This window comes from Acomys russatus, chromosome 1 (assembly GCF_903995435.1).
Source record: "Acomys russatus chromosome 1, mAcoRus1.1, whole genome shotgun sequence".
Lineage (NCBI taxonomy): Eukaryota > Metazoa > Chordata > Mammalia > Rodentia > Muridae > Acomys > Acomys russatus.
In genome coordinates this window covers 6035582-6055851 of record NC_067137.1, presented here as the reverse complement: position 1 = coordinate 6055851, position 20270 = coordinate 6035582, and the positions used below count along the sequence as shown (strand labels likewise).

Here is a 20270-nt window from a genome sequence, read left to right as displayed (position 1 = left end):
AAAGAGGAGTTTGACATTCAAACATGGCTCTTAATGTTATGTGTGTGAGAGTGTACATGCGTGCATACACACACACACACACACACACACACACACACACACACACACACACACACCTTCCAGGCACATTAGCCAGGGAGAAGGATGGTGCTGAGGTGATGCTTTTGTAGAAATTGCTGTCACAAGTGGTGTATATTGGGTCACACCATGTATTTATACATTTTGACATTTCTTCAGATGGGACAAAGGGCAGAGGTGTGTTCTCTCAGAGCTTCAAACTCTGCCATTTCAACGAAGCCTGCGGCATCTGGACTGCCTCAGCAGAGGAAGGCTGGGAGACTGCGCCTTCAGCTTCAGGAACATCATTTTAATGGCAGGATTCCCCACCCATGGGTTTGGGCAGCTCCCTCCTTCTTGACTCCTCTACCTCTAGTGCAGAACACCCAGAGAGAAAACAAACCCACCTGGTTAACTGGAGACCACACAGTAATCATAATGAGATCTCACTGTGCCTGCCCCCAAACACTATGTGGTGGGCACAGGAACCTAGTGGCCTGACGTTTGCAATAAGGCTGCTTTGGGTTTCTGGTGCTGCAAGGCCAGTGTGGGTAGAGGGCAGAGAAGAGGTGGATGGGAGGGGGGATGAGGGGAGGGGGGAGCGCTGTGCACCTCTAGGCGCTCTAAAAAGGAGAAGAGCTGAGCTGGTCAAGGGCAGTTGAGAAGACAACAATAACAAAATCTTATCTGAGAGGAGACAACCAGTCCTAGTTAACAAGGGAGAAGCAGCCCTGCATGTGCACCAGGCTTGTGAATGAAAAGAAGGCGGGGTCTCATTCCGAGGTCACGGTGAAGAGGGGTACAGCAGGATCCCTGGGAGCTCCTCTCCCCACAGGTCCCCCTGAGCTTCCACAAGGAAAACTCACTAAGTGGACTAGCTGCTGGCTGAGAAAGGCCAGCTAAGCCCCTCACCATTTGCAAATTCCAAGTGTGTGTGTGTGTGTGTGTGTGTGTGTGTGTGTGTGTGCGCGCGCGCGCGCGCGTGCACCGCCGACCGCAGGTTAGTGCTGTGTTTCCTGGCATTGCATAATACTACACCAGTCCCTGTGTGTAGTGTCTGTTCTATATATATATACACGGGGAGGCAACATATGGCTCTCCCTGCCCCCACCTGTCAAAACTGTGACTATATCACTTCTGACGACCAGAAGGAAGCTGCTAGGCTAGGCCAGGATTCTAAAGGCTGAGGAGGTAATTCAGAGCCATGAAAGGCGGCACCATATGCTTCGGGGTTGCCAGCGGCTTATGCGCATGGGGACCGGCTTAGTGCCTGTCTGCAAAGCCCAGGAATGCACTCTCTTTGCTGCAGTATGCACTGGCGCGGGGTGGGGAATTTGGGGTGGCACTTTTCTGGAGGAGAAATCTGTTGGGGACCATGATTCTCCAAGAGGGGACTCAAAAAAAAAAAAAAAAAAATTCACAGTCTCATCTAAAACTTGCCCTTGATAACGTCAGGCCTGGCCAAATAGTATTTCTTTAGAAAACATTTTTTGTTTTTGTTTTTGTGGTTGTTTTTTGGTTTCATTTTTATTGGATAAAGATTAAGAAAGCGCCATCTCGGAGAGAGGTAAAGCAAACCCGCCCGGCGGCGCGCAGCCCGGACCGGGTCCGCGGCGCTGGGGGCGGGCGGCCGCTCTACCTGGAGGCGCTGGTCTCTGCCAGCCGGTTGTTCATGATGCCCAGGGCGCCCACGCCGCCCGAGAAGCCGTTCTGGCGCGTGTTGACGCACACGCTGCGCGGGTAACCGTTGGCCGTTTCGGACAGCTGCTTCTGTAGCAGCGCCAGCGACACCTTGTTGGATGCCGTGAGGTCGCGCATGGAGATGAGCTCGCCCGACAGACGGCGGCCCTCGGCGTCGCTGTCGCGGGTCGCGGGGTCCGCACCTAGCGCGGCCAGGCGACGGCGCAGCCGGGAGCCCGGGGTGATGGCGTTGCGCCGGGCTAGGGGCGCACCGGGCGCCGGGCAGCAGCGCGTGCAGCAGCGGCAGCTCAGCTTGCGCAGCATCCAGTTGAGCACCTGCTTGATGAGGATGGAGATGACGTTGAAGAGCGAGTAGATGCAGCACACGCCGAGCAGGATGAAGAGGAAGTTGCCCAGGCGGTAGAGCCCCTGGTTCCGGTAGGCGGCGTGCTGGCTGCTCACCAGGTCCCCGAAGCCGATGGTGCTGAAGGTGACGAAGCAGAAGTAGAGAGAGTCCATGTAATCCCAGCCCTCCACGCTGGTGTACATGGCCGAGGCGCAGCAGGCCAGCAGCACGGCGAACAGGCCCAGGATGAGCAGCACGTGGTAAACCGAGGGCTTCCAGCCCGCCAGGCTGTCCGCCTCTGACAGCGCTGAGCCGCGGCGGAAGGTGGCGGGCAGCAGGCCACTGCGGCGCAGCTGGCGCTCTCGGCAGGCGCGCATGATGAAGGCCAGCAGCGAGATGATGCGCTCCAGAAAGAGGTTGAAGAACAGGATAGTCCCCGCGCAGCCAAACAGACCGTAGGCGATGAGGAAGGCCTTCCCGCCTACTGTAGCTGGGGTAGTCATGCCGAAACCTGTGGGGATAACAGCTAGGGTCAGCGAGGGCGGGTGGTTTCTATCCGGTGTAGCAGGCGACTTTAGATGCCGGATTAACCTCTATACTGACTGATTTAAGTCAGGTGGGGGCGGGACAGTACTTAGACGGTTCCCTTTTTTTGGTGGCTCCTGATCACAGTGAACCCCAACAAGACGGAGAGAAGCCCTTTGCCTTGGAGATATTTAAACAACGTGGGTAGGACAGATAGGCACTAGGATGGGCCAAATAGGACGCACCAAGGAGCAACAGGTGCACAGAGGCAAACCACCGAGCTGCCCACAAAAGTCAGCAAGTGACACCTGTTACCCTAACTGAATTTTCTATGGATTCCTCGGGCAGACATCCTTGTTGGGCTGGACTTCCAGACTAACATTCTGTAACCGGGATTGCTTACTCTAGTGAGAGAGAATGACCAGACAGCTCTGGTTCACTTACCAGTCTCACACAAGGATCGTTTTGGGGGCCAGCTCCCCTCCTAGCCTTTAGAGTGCAAATCTGGACATCTGCCACTGTGTTTCAGATCCCTTTACCTCCAGGATGCCATCCTTGCTCACACCTTGACCAAGGGAAATGTGTTGGCTAGGTGGGTCCTGTGGTGCTGGTGTGTGGTCGGAGTTTTGTCCTGGAAGGTCGGCCCTATGGCTGCCCCACCGCAATGCTCATTAGAGGGGAGTGGGGAGGGAGGGAGGGAGGGAGAGAGAGAGAGAAAGAGACAGACAGACTGACTGACTGACTGACTGACTGACTAAGCCGTGGGAACAAACCTTCAGAGGCACACCACTCCCTTCACACTCAACAGAAAGGAACCACCTGTGTGCTGCTGTAAGGTGGGCCCAGCTCTGGGAAGAAGTCCCACGGGATACGTTGTTGCATTTGGCTCATTGTCTTAGTAAGTAGGCCCAAGAAAATACACCTAACAGTTGCAGGGCAAATTCCTTAAGCTTGGATGCTAATTGGTTTCTTAATTCCCTGGAGGAAATGCCCAAGTTGCCTGTTCATCTTATGCTTACGCCTCAAGTTCAGGGAAAATCTTATGATATTACTCACTGAGAAAGATGGTTTCTTTGCTGCATTCCAAATTTGGCCACAAAGGAATGAAAAAAGCAAGTAAGAAAACAAATAAAATGTCAGTGGTTTGCCCAGGAATGTGAAAGAGGCTTTTTACAACACTCCAAAGCCAAAACCAAAACCAAGTTCTTAGGTTCACGAAGAAATCAGCTCTATGTATATTGGTGTACGTGGAGGCAAGGCCTAGACATGGTGATGGACACTTGTAGTCCCAGCATTTAGGAGGTGGAGGCAGGAGGTCATCCTTGGCCACACAGTAAGTTGGAAGCCAGCCTAGGATATAAGAGACCCTGTCTCTAAAGTAAAAGCTGGCCATGATGGTGCACGCCTTTAATCTCAGCACTTGGGAGGCAGAGGCAGGAGGATCTCTGTGAGTTCGAGACCAGCCTGGTCTACAAAGTGAGTCCAGGACAACCAGGGCTGTTACACAGAGAAACCCTGTACATTTAGAAATCCTGGATTGGGGGCTGGAGAGATGGCTCAGTGATTAAGGGCACACCCTGGTCTTCAGAGGACCTTAGTTCTTAGCTGAGCACCCTTGCCAGGTGGCTCACAGCCACCTGCAACCCCAGCTCCAGAGGCCATCAAAGTCTTGGGCACACCCCACACCCATTCATGTAGTTTAAAGTCCTAAATTGATAAGCCAGTGTAGCAACAGGACTAGACTGTGGTCTGCTCATTACAAGGGACCCTCACACACTGGGGGGCAGGGGGAGGCACAAGCCATAGCTATTTACAATATTGTGAACATCACAGAAAAGAACACTGAGCAAAAGAAGCTGCAGAAAAAAACTCCTGTTTAATATAACAATCATTTTTTAGGGATGCCTATTTCGCTGATCAAGTCATAAGAGTTGGGGCTTTCTTCAGGAGAGGGTTCAGGGACCAGGGATCCTCAAAACATCATCCAAGTGCTAGCTGTGTTGGATGTGTTAAGCTGTGTATTTTTATGTGTTTTCTCACACTTCCGTGATGAAGCAAAACTTTTTTAGAGTGTTACAATACAACTAGGATAGGTTTTAGACTTTGCTTTATTTTTTCAAGACAGGGTTTCTCTGTGTAGCCCTGGCTGTCCTGGACTCCCTTTGTAGACCAGGCTGGCCTCAAACTCACTGAGATCTGCCTGCCTCTGCCTCCCGAGTGCTGGGATTAAAGGCTAGAGACTTTAGTCTTTTATTATAACTTACTATTTAAGTTTGAGTACTGTTTTTATTAGAGTTGGAGAGAAAAACAACAGGATGCTCTGTTATTTTATTTCATCATGGCTGGAGATTGCAGGCAGTCCTGGAGTGAGACTGCCCAGTGCTCTACCACTGAGCTCATTGCCCACCTGAGAGACCAAATTCTGCTCTGTCCCTCCCTGCGTTAGTGAGAGGGGAGGACCGGTGAGAGCCTGGCTTGTAGCTTGTTCAGAGACAGACTGCCACCTCCACTTGTCACAAAACTGCTTCTGCTTAGGCAAGGAAACAAAAGCCCTAGTGGAGGGATCCCCACTTGTGAGATCCCCAGAGAGATGGAAACTTCTAAGCCTGGAAAATTGGTGCTTAGTCTCCCTGCCAAGGGAGTGCTGAGTTGGATTTTCCTGCTGAGAAACCCTGTGGCATGTAATTCCTCATTCTTCTTCTACCTTTTTTTTTTTTTTTTTGAGGGGGTGGTGTGGTTCTTTGTAACAGGGTCTCATGTAGTCCAGGATGGACTTTGATTTACTATGTAACTAAGGCCTTGAACTCTGGACCTAGTCTGTCTCTAGAGTGCTGGGACTAGAGGTGTGTGGCCCCCTGTTGGCTGGGTTTACTAAATAGGTAAAAACAGGTTTGACAACTAAGACACCCTCACCCCAACCCCTTGCATACCCCCAGGTGTCTGAAAGGGCAGAAAGTACCCTGGATATTGGCGGGAGATGGATTTGAGGTATTAGGGTCATTATGTGCAGGCCTTCCACTGGCCCGCAGGCTGCTTATGGTGATGGGGGGCTAAGACCCTTGGACTCCAGATGGCAAACAGGCATCTTCTGTTAGCTGGGTGTTGGCTGAGGCTGCGTGGAGGTCACATAACACCTGCACGGATGTTGGGGTGGAACGTAGAGACGAGGAAGTCCAGGACAACCAGACAGTGTCCTGAGAGTCTGAGGCTGTGTTGGCTAGCTGTCCCGGCAGGAGCCTGACAGAGAACCCTGCACAGGCAGGGAAGGAAGCGGGCAGTGGTGAGAGTATCAGAGGGGCTATAGGTTGGAGTTTTTAGACATTATGCAAAGTGGCCTCCTGCCTCAACCTCCCTGTGGGTAGTGCATGCCACTGCACCTAGCTTACTGTTTGCGTCTTTTCGAGGGTAGGGACAATTTATCATTTAGCACAGCCAGTCTCAAATTTGCTATGCACCCAAGAATCAGCTTGAACTCCCAATTCTCCTGCGTCTACATCCCAAGTGATGGGCTTATAAGCATTCACCACCATACTTGTCTAATTTGGATCTTGAATATCCCCCAAATTCCCATGTGTTGAGGGCTTGCTCCACAGGCACTTTTAGAAGGTGGTGGAACCTTTAGGTGGGGCCTCCATGGGGGGTCTTTAGGCCAGTGGGGGCATGTCCTTACAAGGCCGTTATGGAACTCTGGCCCCCGTTCTCACTCTGTTTTGCTCTTTGGCCACGAGTGTTGGCTGGTTGGTTGGTGGTAGGAATCGAACCCAGGGCTCTAAGTAAGGGCATGTCCATTCTAAGAATGGGTAGTGCAGCACTACCAGCAAGATCCAAAGGACGGTGTTAACCCCCCCCCCAACATAGGGTTCCAGCACCACTGTGCCCTCCCCTGCTCCTGAGACACCCACCTGGCCAGAGTGGGAGGAGCTACAGGAGGAGAACAGAAGGTTGGATTTGGTACCGAGAATGACTCTCAATCTCAGAGCAGGCACTGAAAGCCAAACCGAAGAGACAGCTACTTGGAAACTCTGGTGTTTGTGGAAGATGCTGCTAAGGGACACAAAAGGAAGTCCTTAACGACAGTAGACTGGAATAAAGCCGCTCTCGGCGTGGGCCCATTTACCAGACCAGTTCTGCAGCATTCGTTCCGCATGTGTCAGCCCACTGTGCGTCAGCTCACACCGCCTCTACAGCCTATAAAGAGGCAGGCCCCACTCCACAGAGGAAACCGCGGGTTACAGCGCAGCAGTCGCTGGGGCCCCACATCTGGGAAGAGGGGTGGCGGCGAGAGGAGTGTTATCCCTAATCATCGTGACTCTCGTGGCTAAAAGCTCTTTGTGGCCGTACTGCGACACGGCTACCACCTTCACCTGGGCGTGGGGAGGCACCACTGCCCTTCTGTTCTTGCCACCAAAGTGAACTTGCCTTCCCATAGCACAGGTGAGATGAGCTGGCCGTTTAGATAAGAGCTGACCCAGGCCTTGGGCACAGCACGTGTGTGAGATGTCTGTTGCTTCTGGGATAAGTCTTGTTGACCACAGGCAAGGTGTTCATCTCTTCCTTGGGGTCCCCACAGGCCTACCCTGCTCCATGTGGCCAACACTGTCTCCTCCACCCTCTAGTGTGTGTGTGTGTGTGTGTGTGTGTGTGTGTGTGTGTGTGTGTGTGTGTGTGTATGAGACCCTTACAGCCCCACCCCCATATCTGGCTTCCTGGCTCCCATTGAGGCCCCCCCCCTTAGCACTTGGGTTTAAGGTGTGGATCTGGCTTCTTGAATAGCTGAACCTTCCAAGGGCCTCAGCAAGATGACCGATACCAGATAAGTGGCCTTTAATACCAACTTATTTGTGCACAGCCTGCTCTGGTTGTCCCTACAAAGAGCAGAGCCGGAACTTTTCCTGGAGGCTCGTGGCCTTCGCTCAGATTATAGTCAGCATGACCCCTTGGAAGGGCAATGGCCATACCCCTGGAATGATGCTGGGTATACAGAGGTGACAACAGGTCTGAGGGTTCTCTGGCTGATCAGCAGACAGCCACTGGTGTCTTTTTATTGTCTTATTCTGAGGTCTGGTTTACTGGGCTCATATCTCTTCCTTTACTTTCCTGTAACCCATAGTTAGTTCAGACAAGGCAGAAGGTGCTCCATTCTCCTTCTCCATTAACATTCGGGGCTCAGGCCGCTGGGGAAGGCTGAGGAGCTGGCCTAGACATTGCTTTTCACAGTAAAGGAGCAGCCCCCTCAAAGCTGGGCAGTTGATGGACATCCAGGCTGAGTCTGGGGCAGGACCTCGAAGCCGTAGCCATGGGGAAAGCAATGCCCTGGACCAAGCGGAAGACTCCTTATACCCATTGTATGCTGAAGAGGTGCAGCCTGCCCCCCAGGTTGATACCAAGCCTGCTGTGACATTTAGGCCACCACTGGTCTGCCATCCCAGTCTGTAAGAGCAGGCTTTATCGCCTCACTCTGACAAAAGCGTCAGGTTCATTTTCATAGGCCAGCTGCCCCCACTGCCCTGCTGACAGGGCCTCTAGAATTTGGCTTGAGGAACCTGGGACTGAGATTGGGCAGACACTGCTAATGGGTATCATACACCCCTGGGTGCTAGCCTCTGTGGGACACTGGACATTGACACTCATCCGATCCAGCCACTCTGTGAAGAGGTATAACTACTCCTCTGAAACACAGACAAGGAAGTTAACATAGTAGAGGTACTCACTGGACCCACATGTCAGAGGCTGTGCTGCCCTGAGGCCTGTGCCCTTTCTGCTGGGCTAGGCGATGGGAGACTTGGCTCATTGCCCTCTGGGACCTTCTTCTTCTTTTTAAAGATTTATTTATTTTATTTATTGCATATGAGTGCTTTATCTGCAGAAGAGGGTATCAGATTACATTATAGATGGTTGTGAGCCACCATGTGGTTGCTGGGAATTGAACTCAGGACCTCTGGAAGAGCAGGCGGTGCTCTTAACCACTGAGCCATCTCTCCAGCCAACCCTCTGGGACCTTCTGCCAGGAGGCGCTGCACCGTTGTTGACTCTGGGAAGAGGAATATAATTTATAGCTCAACCTGGCTTTCTCTTGAGATTAAGAATTTCTCCAGGATGGTTTAACAATCAGGGTCTTACAGCAGTTGGGCTGCATGATGGTAGTGCAGATTCCAGAAGTGCCCCATTCTAGGGACTTTTAGTGCCCAGTAATCTGCATTTTATCATATTTCTATATGAATGTGCTATACATCAACTGAAGTCATCATGATGTTAAATACGTCAGTGGGTATCTTGGAGGATTTCAAAGTTGGACTCTGTCCAGCTGTAGTTAATTAGAATTTCCACTGTGGGTATATTTTTACTAAAAGACAATTCCCTATGTGAACTAGAATTGGAATTTTAGGGCTGCATTTTTTGATTTGCTAACCTTGGCAACAGAGACCCACCTGTCTGTAACTCCAGTTCCAGAGGATCTGACATCTTCACACAGAAAATCATGCAGGCAAAACCACCAATATACATGGAATAAAAATAAACTGACAGAAGAGAGGGAGAGGAGAGGAGAGGAGAGGAGAGGAGAGGAGAGGAGAAGGGGGGGCTCTCAGCCGTGCTCCATGGAGGAGGTCTAGTCAGTTGAGAAAGACAGGAGCAGAGATGTCCCAGGCCACAAGCCACAGAACTGGCATTTCAGGACTGCTACATGTCAGCTCACTCTGTGTCACTCTCCTGGGTGGACAACTGGTTGTCTTGTTAAACTTGAACCTGTTGAGAGAGCCAGGGCTAAAAGGAAAGCTGGGAACGGTCACTGACAGAAACACTGACAGAGGGCTGGATCCAAGGAGGGCAAAGAGTGGCAGGCACCGGCAGAGCCTTCATGATCCCAGGCATCACGCCAGGTGCCTCGCATTTACCAATTCATTTAGTCCTTGTCACAACCCTAGGGCACTAACCAGGCTTCCCTGATTCGAACTCACAGCCTTCCCCACCCTCTGTATTTTAACATGATTCAAATGGTTGGTCATGCATCTTACAAGCAATGTCACAGTTTATTAGGCAGTCTTTTATTTTATTTACTCTCTCTATATTTTTTAATTTTATGCTTTGGTGTGGGGGTGTCAGATCCCTTGGCACTGGAATTACAGTTGTGAGCTGCCATGTGGGCACTGGGAATTGAACCAGGGTCCTTTGAAAGAGCAGACAGTGCTCTTAACTACCGAGCCATCTCTTCAGCCCCTTGGCAGTCTTTTAAATCCCTTGTGATCCATACATGGCTGAGAGGATCCATGGCAAATAGCACTTTAGATTGGATGGACTGTGGTGGCATTGGCCACCACACCCACTAGTGAGACTCCTAAATGGGATCCACCCAACAGATAAAGATGCTGAAGATAGTAACTTGCCCAAGATCATGGTACAAGTGATAATGCTTGTAGCTAGAACTTGCGATAAGACCCAGAAGACAGACAGACATGAAAGAGTTTGGAAGAAGTGAGGAAGGCTTGCCCAATGCGGCAGTGCTCAGATCTAGTCACATAGCAGCGTCACCTGGGGAACCTACAGACAGTCCCAGCTGCCAGGTGCACCCACGGGTAGTGCCTCCTGAAGTCCCCCTGCTGCGGTGACTGGGAAAGCCCAGTGGGTGGAGGGAGTGCTTGTGCTCAGTTTGAAGACTGGAATTTCAAGAGTGAAGGAGCCAAATTCCAGGACTGAGAACCGCCTGCCATTTCCCAGGAGCTGTACACGGGGCACATGTCGGGTTCGGCCTTCTGCCGACTGCATGCGGTTGTGTTGGAGTATGTGAGTCCGTGGGGAAAAGAGGAGAGTGCTGGGAGAGGCTTCTATCCACCTCCTAGCTTTGTATGAACGAATGCTACCTGGCTCTGCTTTCCAGGGATGAAAGTCAGGGTGTCATGATTCCCAAGGCTTGGCCACCTTTCACGGACTGCTGAGGGCAGGAGCTGTGGCGACTGGCATTGTGTTCCACCTACAAGTGAGGCCTCTTGTAGGTGCACCTCCTCCGCACCCCTCTGCTTTTCCCTCTCAGACACCCAGTGCCTGCGGCATCTCACTGTGCTTTGGGGGACAGATGGAGGGTGTGGTTTCCACGGGGCCTAGGGAGTGTCATGAGAGCACCAGCTTCCCGGGAAACACTTTGAGCCGGGTATGGCCCTTACTTCACAGCTGAAGTGCTTCAGGGCAGATGTGTGAGAAAAGTGTGCTTTAAAACACTACACAGGAATCCGGGCACAGGAAACAAGATCAGCCTGGCTCCATCACAGACTTGTCTTTCCCTTCACTGGGCCAAGCTTAGCTTCATCCTGGACTCACTTCCAGCTTTAGGCTCTCTGTTGGGTAGGAAGCCCATCTAGAGGTAAGTACCAGCTTGGTCAATCCCGAGATTTTATATATATCTATGTCTATATGTATGTATATGTATGTATATGTATATATATATTAGATTGATAGACGGACAGATAGATATAGATATAGGTGGGACATATAGAGATGAGATTTATCAATAGATAGATGATATTGATTGATAGATGATAGAAGATAGGTAGATAGACGATAGATGACAGATATATATGATATATAGAGATGGGATTTATCAATAGATAGATGACATAATGATCAATAGATGATAGATAGATAGATAGATGATAGAAGATAGAGATGATAAATAGATGAGGCTGTTGGTGGAAAAGCGAGACTGCAGTCTTCTGTGTATGTTGCTGCTTGTGGTCGCGCTAATTTGGAAAGCATGAGTGTTTGGCATTGTGTGTGCACGTCGGAATGTCCATCTCACTCCAAAGTTCAGTGACTCTGAATACTGACAGGAGCCAGCCAGCCATATGGCAGAAGTACCCCTCCCATCATCCTGCCTGCCTGGCTTGTCTTTTGGGGCCTCTGAGATGGTTTTCTCTATTTAATGACAAGAGGCTGAGGGCTGGGGAGACTGAGGGGCCAGGGAAGCAGGGTGGGGTGGGGTGGGGTGCAGAATAGGACTGAACCCCATGGTGCTGAGCAGCACTTTTCCTTTCTTGGTGATGAATATGGAACCCAAGGCCTTGTGCATGTACGCATGCTCAGCGAGCTCCTTAGGGCGGAGCCGGAGCCTCCAGCTAGGTCAGTGCTTTTCAACAGGAGAAAGGGTTTGAGGAGATGTGCGCAAAGTGGAGCTCTGTGCCCTGGCACAGCTCTCCTGCTGGGGCTGCCGTCAACCCCCACTCTGCGCCTCATCTCTGGGACGAAACTCCCCTCTCCTCACCAGAAATCATTCAACAAAATGAGTTATTAAAAGGTGGTTAACTACTGTTGCCTCCGGGCAGCTCCCGCTCCACAACCTCTGCTGGGGAGCAGCTGTCAACCGCAGGCCCTGTGGAGCTGGCGGGAAGATGACTCATTTACATAGTCAGGCTCCATCCTACCCCCCAAGTGCTGCCCTCTGCTCTTTGATGACTAATCTCCTCCAAGGATGAGATCACTGCCCCGCTGTACCCCCACCAAAGAGCAGAACCCCAGCCTTGCACGAGACCAGATGAGGTCTTGGCTGAGGCAGACACGTGGCCAACGAGGCTCCAGGGTTTGGAGCAGCAGGCTGTGGAAGAGTCCAGCTGCCCAGGCAGGCTCCTTTCTCTTCCCACTTCAGTGCTCCATGATGGGGTTCCAGGGATGGTCGGCCAGGAAGAGTCAGAGTGCCTACCCCTCGGAGGAAGACAGAAACTGATGGGAGAAAGCGGCTTCTAAGTCCTATTACATTGTCAACAAATGTCAGTTTGATCATGATGTATCACGAATCTTCCATCAGAGGGCTAGGATTTTTAAAGAACACCATGGGTCTAGAAGGCAAAGACTCCTGCTCCCAGTGGAAGGTTCCACTCCACTCAGCCAGGCCTTTCCATGCGTGGAGAAACACTCTCTGCCCTCCTGTGTAGCCTCAGGCTGCCTTGAGGGCCTCTGTGCCCAGGCTGAAGAGAGTGGTCCCTAGGGAACGGGACAAGCACCTAAAGGCTCAGGGATTACTGGCTTGTCAATGCACGGAGAGGCAGTCTTGGCCTTTTTGACTGGTGTTCCACATCTGTCGGCAAGCCCCGTAGAAGGTAGCCTGTTGGCTGTTCACAGAGGATGAGAAGGCACAATGAAAGCTGCACCCAGAGAATTACCCAGGAGGGTCCACAGAGAACCCCACATGTGTCCCGCCAACCTGCTAACATGCTCCATCCGGAGGCTGGCAGACAGGCCAAGGCATTCATCAAAGCAGCTACCACAGTGCACAGTGCCTCAGTACAGAGCCTCTGTTAGAGCCTGGCAGGGGTCAGAAGGATTGGGCTTGCCACGGCTGAGCTGAAGACCTGGGTCAGGCTGGTTCTCAGGCGCTGTAGCATGGAGGTCAGCATGGTACATGAAGTAAGCGGAGCTACACAGCGAACTCAAGCTTGGGAACCCCAGGCTCGACACCCTGTTAGTGCTTTTGGAGGTGCGGTCCAGAGTCGGACACAGGCTTGGCAAAGGAACAGGTGTGAGAGAAGAAGAGCAGAGAACAGGGCACAGCCGTGACACCCAAAGCTTTTCCATCTTCTCGAAGCCCCACCCCATCCTCCCCTCAGCCTGCAGGTAAGAGGATGAAACTGTGATTTCGCTTCAAAACACATGCCTGATTGTACTGTGCCGAGAGGCTTGCCCAGACGCCCGCCCTGGGTCTGTGGCATGCGTTTTTACTGTCTTCTATGTAGAAAGAGATGAATGCTTGGTCCTTAGGGAGTGGCCCCATTAAGAGATATGGCTTTGTTGGAGTAGGTGTGGTCTTATTGGAGGAAGTGTGTCACTTGGGGTGGGCTTTGGGGTTTTACATGCTTAAGCCAGACCCAGTGTCACTCTCTGCCTGCTGCCTGCCGAAAAGTATACTCTCAGCTACCTCTCCAGCACCATGTCTGCCTGCCTAACCCGCCATGATGATAATGGACAAAACACTTTTCTTTATGGGAATTTTTGTGGTCACAGTGCCTCTACACAGCAATAGGACATTGACTAAGACAGCGGCCACGGTTTGGAGCTGTCAATGACCTTGGCGAGGGCTGCTCACTTCCATATCCTTCCTCGTTCCTCCCGCGTCACTGACTGGCCTTTTCCTCTTCTCCCAGGGAGCAGAGAGATGGCTGGGAACACTGTGCCTTCGTCTACACACTGTCTCACATGGGTGTTGTCGAAGCTCAGCTGGCATAGCATGTCTGAGCTCAACTGCCTTCCAGAGCTGGGAGTCACCTGCTTCCTGTGCCCCTCATCTGGTGAATCAACTCATCACCAGGCAGCATTTAAACTTTTTTTTTATTACGTTATTTATTTTTTAGTTTACTTATGGGTGGGGCACATGCATTCCATGGTCTGTGTGTGTAGGTCAGAAGACAGCTTGCGTGAGCTAGCTTTTTCCTTCTGCCGTGTGAGTCCTGGGAATTGAACTCAGATCGTAAGGCTTGGTACCCATGCCTTTATCCTCTGAGCCATCTCACTGGCACACTTCTTACCAGGCATTTAGCGCCCTGTTGCCTGCGACTGCTTCTACTCTGTTATTGACTATTGTCCTGAAGTGTTGTTTAGCCCCTTGTGTTTTTTCCATCTTGTCTGGCCAGTGAGGATACACAGTTTTCCATGCTTCCCTCTACCCTGGGGACAGAGCTTTGACAGTCCTGCTGGCACTGACTCTGACACCGTTCCAGGATCATGGCTTCCCTCCTGGATGGAGTTCCGTTCCTTTAACAAGTTTCTGAAGTGTTTCTCGGTCTTTGGGTGAAAACCAACTGTGCTGTGGGTTTGATACGTGAAGACAAGGAAGAGGACGGCTATGACGAGAGACAGTGCCCCACAGCCAAGACTCCAGGAAAACACCTGCTGAACACACGGGATGTGCAGGACCTTGTGACAAGGGCTCATTGTATACCTCGGGGGGGCAGGGGAGCATCTCTGCGAAGGGGCCTCTGAGAGGGCTAATTCTGGGATCTGGGCTTGACTTTGAAGACTTGAGGGCAAAGCTGGGGGCAGCAGGCTGGATGCTGCCAGGGGGTGGTGGCACATCTAGGATGGGCACCTCCATCGCTCTGTGCTGGCAGATGGGAACCATGGAGCACCGCTGTTCTCTTCTCTCCGTTTAGCCAGACAGGGGATGTGGGCCACCCCTGTGGTCAGACGGGCGCTCATCTTTTGGTTATGGGTCTTTGTTCTTAGCGCGCTCTGCTTTGGTCCAGCAGTGAGCTCTTCTGATGCAGCCGCAGGGCAGCATGGCCCTTCTGAGGGCACCAGGCTAGCTTCTGGCTTTTGGGAGCTGCCTTCGTCTAGCTCCACATGGCTTTGCCTCAGTGGCCCACAGCGACATCCACTTGGCTGCCATTCACTATTTTTGTAATAGGACTTCCTGCCCAGTGTCTACTTGATTTGGTGGTGTGTGTGCAGGAGTGTGCACACATGCACTCATTTCCTATGGGAAACCTATCTCTGAGGGATGAGAATACAGTTTTCATTTTAAGTTTCTTCTGTATGCTTTTATAAGCATTTCACATTTTGGGGTACAAATGGAGTTGTTCCTGCTTTTGTCTTTTTGCAGTGGTGGGGATTGAACCTCTGCAATCTTGCACATGTTAAGCAACTGCTTTCCACTTAGTTTCTAGTTCTATAAGTAAAAACGAGTAGTTTGAGGTCCCTATCCTGGTAGCAATGAATGGAAATGACAGCAAAGGAAATGCTCCAGGAAGCTCTGAAAAAGAGGTGGGAGGGATTCTTGGAGGAGATGCCTCTGGATCTGAGTGGATGCCTTAGCAAGCAGAGGAGGTGCTGAGGGCGGGGTCCAGGAGGACCATGTTGGGCTGAGGATTTGGGGACCCTGTAGGTAGGGCGTCCTAGGGACCTCAGCACTGAAAGTGGGGAAGCTATGAAGGAAGTGTCATTAATACACCAAACACTTCCAGAGGGCCTAGGATATACCAGGCACAGTGCCATGACTTGGAGAGTCGTCCATTATTCAAACGATTCCCTGCTCTGTGAAACTTACAGGCCAGTATGGAATATGAGTGCCAAACCACAAGCAGTCTGAGGGCAAGTCACATGGCATGATAGTGGTATAGGCTAGTGAGTAAACAGCAGGCAGAGGAGTGGGGGGAGGGAAGGAGGGAGGAGGCAGGTTTGGTGGTGTGCCAGGTGGGTCAGGGGAGGTCTTATGGAGACAGTGGCATCTGGATGGGAGTGTCCCAGGGCCAGGTGTGTGTGTGTGTGGTGTATGTGTGTGCACGTGAGTGTGTGTGTGTGTCTGCAAATTCCCGACACTCCCAGGTGACACAGATACCTAAGAAGATGAGAAAGCCTGTCTGTTCCTGTCATTGGTTGGCGTAAGAGAGAAATAAACACACCAAAGATTTTATAAAAGGAGAAAGGCATATAATACCCAGATAGATTTCAAGCAACCGTGGAGACACTGAATATGTTTGGTAACTTTTTTTTCTTTCAGAATTTCATTCAATTTTAGAAGGAATTGCAAGAACAGTCATCGCCGTGTGTGTGTGTGTGTGTGTGTGTGTGTGTGTGCGCGCGCGCGCGCGCGCGCGTGCACACACATATGGACATGTGCAAATACAGAAAAGAGGAGACCCAGACAGGGCAGCCATCAGGAGGAACTAAAGGAGCCAAATCAAGGCCATAAAACAGGAGAGAACAAACTCAAAACCTAAAGGAGGTATAGGAGGTTAAAAATGGAGAAACAAGCTGACTTGGTACAGTCCCAGCACTTGGGGAGATAGGGAGTCAGGAGTTCAAAGCCACCCTCTGCTACATGACACCCTACCTCACAAAACCAAATCAGAACCACCCAAATGAAACTAAAAGCTAAAATAGAACCAAACGACAAAAAAGTAAAGTGAAAACTTAGCTCTTTCAGGATTAGCCGCTCTGGGCACCATGAGAAAGTGGCCTCCGGAGTACTTCCTGGGGAGTCTGAGGGCCCCCATACACCTCAGAGAAGCAGAATAAATTACCCATGGGACATGGTGGCCAAACCACAGCCCTGGAGTCAGGGATTTGGGTCCACCCAGCCGCCATGGCTCACTGGGACCTTCTCCAAGCTATACGGTATCCCCACCCTCACCCTTGCCCCCCACCCCCAGACCCCACCCCCACCACTTGTTTCCTTCTCTATCAGATGGAGACAGGCTGGGAGGACCTAACAAACACTCCCCATACTTAGCAGAGTAGACAATAATAAACATGGCTTATTAGCCGGCTATTGAGGTTGAGTATCTGCAAAGGGCAAAGTAGGGAGAGCCAGGCCACACTAGGCAGATCTGTTAGTAAACAGGCATTCCCACTGGCCTGTCCTCAGCAATCTAGCAATAGCTATGTCATCACCTGCCACTGTCAGGTGCGCCCGGTGTGCCAGCAGCTGCACATAGAGGCTCCCAGCCACCCCAGCTCTCTCTCTGTTTTCTCTCTCCTTGTTCTCTCCCTCTCTCTTTCTCCCTCCCTCCCTCCCCCATTCCCTCTCTGTCTCCCTCTCTCCCTGTCTGCCCCTATCTCTCTTTTATGTCCCCACTCTCCCCTCCCCCAACAAACGTCCTACACTAGATGTGCTGCATGCTGTAATTTCTCAGGGGTACACCTTGGCATGGGCCCACCGCATTTTATCCTATCACCTCTCTAGTTTACCGAACATACAATAAGTGAGAGTGCTTTTTTTTTCCTCACCTGTGTGTTCATCTGTGACTGGATTCCCTAATGCTATGAAGAGTCTACTATGCGACAGCCATGAGGTGAGACTTATTCCAAAGGGCTTGGTGTCTGGCTGTAATGAGAGGGACACTAGCTCCCCACTTTGGGTCTCCAGGAGAACCCTAGTAACTATAGGCAGTGTCCCTCTGGTGGGAATTCCAAATGCCATCTCTTTAAAAATACATGTATTTGTTTTTATTATTTGTGAATTATGTTTATGTGTGTGTCTCTGTGTGACATGTGTAAAAATGTAGGTGTCTGGAGAGACCAGAAGAGGGTCACACAATTCAAGTTCTCTGCAAGAATAGCACCCACTTCTAACTGCTGAGGCATCTCCCCAGCTCTTCCAAATGCCATGTCTGTGTTCATATGGTGTGATGGCTGGTTTTGACTGTCAGCTTGACACAGTTGTAGAATCATCTGGGAAGGGAGTCTCAGAGAGGGTTGGCCCGAGGGTGCCTTTGTGGTGGATTGTCTTGATTGTGTGAATTAGTGTGGGACTGCACAGCCCACCATGGGAGGCTCTATTCCCTAGATCAGGGATCGGTGAACATGCAAGCACACTAACTCCTCTCTGCTCAGGAATGGGCATGTGACTAGCCACTTCAAGTTTGTGCCTCGACTTCCCTAGTGAACAGTAACATAGGGTTGCAAGCCAAAACAAACCTTTTTGTTTGTTTGTTTGTTTTTCAAGACAGGGTTTCTCTGTGTAGCCTTGGCTGTCTTGGACTAACTTTGGAGACCAGGCTGGCCTCGGACTTACAGCAATCTGCTGCCTCTGCCTCCCGAGTGCTGGGATTAAAGACGTGTGCCACCACCACCCGGCTGCAAACCCTTTCTTAAAGTTGCTTTTGTTAGTGTGTTTTTGATCACATAAAGCTAATACAGGTGGGTAATTAGAAAACAGAAACTGTAGAGTACAGAAGCGCCTCTGTACGGTCTAATGCTAGCTCTTCTGGCTTCACAAAGGGATAGCAGAGGCATCCATCTCAAAGCGAGGGTGAACACTGCTGCCCGCGTCCCATATTTAAGTGTCTGTGAGGCTCTTCCCTCTACTGAGCATTGCTGCCTATGGTGCTTGCTTGTTTTCATCCTTTTATGGAGCCCTGGACTCCCAATATGCCGTCTCCATGGCAGAGCAGCATGGGGGCGTGGCTGCACTGCTGGTCTCCAACTTGAGCCTCCCATTGCTTTTCTCTTTTTTATTTCTGGGCTTCCTTCTTCTGCCTAACTCTTTTCTTCCCAGTCTACAGGAGCCAGTGATGGGCAGGCAGGATACGCTCACAGTGGCTTCTGAGGCTCACACTTCCCCCAGTCACATGTCAAGGTCCCAGCACTGAGTGTGTTGGTAGGTAGCTCCTGTGAGATAAACAAGCGCAGTAAGGAGGCCCTCATCTGGTCCTGTGAGAGGAAGCAATGAAGACACACTGAGGGACAGCAGGCGGGGGACGTGGAGAAGAGCAAAGAGGCTTACAAAGAAACCAAACCCAGCCAGGTGATGGTGGTGCACCATCGGGAGGCAGAGGCAGGTGGATCTTTGTGAGTTCAAGGCCAGCCTGGTCTACAAAGGGAGTCCAGGACAGTCAAGGCTACACAGAGAAACCCTGTCTCAAAAAACCAAAACCAACCAACCAATCAAGTAAAACAAAACAAAAAGAAAGAAAGAAAGAAAGAAAGAAAAGAAAAAAGAAACCAAGCCCTTGACCTCAGTGTTAGCCTGTGGCACTGTGAGAAGTTAGTGCATTCTGGGAGAGCTGTCTGCCTATGACGTCACAGAGCCAGACCCGATCCACATGGGCCAGCAGCTTGGCTGGCTGCAGGAGCCCGTATAGCCAACCCTGGCCACTGTTTCCAGCAGCATCAAAGACAGCAGGGAGTCCAGGATGCAAAGCTTCATTCTAGGGCCTTGGTCAGGAGGCTGTGTTTATATTTATCTCACTAGCTGTAGGGGATCTTTATACCCAAAGAAATAACCTTTCCTGGGAGATGGGTCACCTGCTTCTGGCTCCTCCATGTTGTCACCACAGGCCATCTCTGTCCTGGAGGTTGATGGAGGCTGCTCAGCCCAAGGACAGATGCCTTTGCTAACAAGGCCAGTTCTGGTGTCTTCCAAACCCTAGCTCAGTCCCCAGAACCTACCTATATGGTGGAAAGAGGGGGCGGACTCCCAAGAGTGTCCTCTGACCTCCATTTGCCCACTATAGCAGGCATGCACACATACAATAAATAAATAAACATAAAAACATTTAGTCTAAAGCCAGTGAGGCGGCTTAGCACAAAATGAATAATGTAATAAAAATTGTAAAAGAATATACACAAATTTTTTTTTTTTAATTGGTGAGGTATGGTGACACATGCCCGTAATCCCAATACCCAAGAGGCTGAGGCAGGAAGATTGCTTTGAATTTGAAGCCTGCTTGTACTACAGAATGAAATCCTGTCTCAACAAACAAACAAACAAACAAACACACCAGCAAATAGGGTGGACAAGATGGCTCAGAGGGTCAAGGTGCTTGCTGCCAAGTCTGATGACCTGAGTTTAATTCCCAGTTCCTATGTAATGGAAGAAAGCAGGAACTCCTGAAAGTCGTTCTCCAACCTCCATACACTATGTAGTTCATGAGCACACGCACATATACACATACACACAAGAAAATGTAATAAAAACTTAACAAATCAATTTCTTTATGTATTGATAAACCATAAAATGCCTTTAGCTACCGCCTTCACTTCTTTTGTTTTGACACAATGTTTCATGTTTCCCAGGCTGGCCTTGAACTTTTGATACTCCTGCCTTCATCTCCTCAGTGCTGAGATGACGGATGCAGACCATAACATCTGCTGTATCCCTACTCCTTGGCTTGTTTCTCTGGGGCCAGGTTCTCCTGAGTGGGCTCTAAAACTCGTGTCTTGTTCTGGAGTCTTGCAGCCAGGA

General features: G+C 50.8%; 1 protein-coding gene across 1 annotated transcript in view; it reads right to left on the bottom strand.

The window, feature by feature from the left end:
- Nucleotides 1-1481: 1481 nt before the first annotated feature.
- Kcnk12 (potassium two pore domain channel subfamily K member 12) overlaps nt 1482-20270 on the bottom strand; it is a 39689-nt gene continuing 20900 nt past the window's right edge. Inside the window, exon 2 of the mRNA XM_051158244.1 lies at nt 1482-2594. Coding sequence (XP_051014201.1) covers nt 1693-2594 — 902 coding nt within the window. The 3' untranslated portion in view covers nt 1482-1692. The remainder of the gene's footprint in view (nt 2595-20270) is intronic.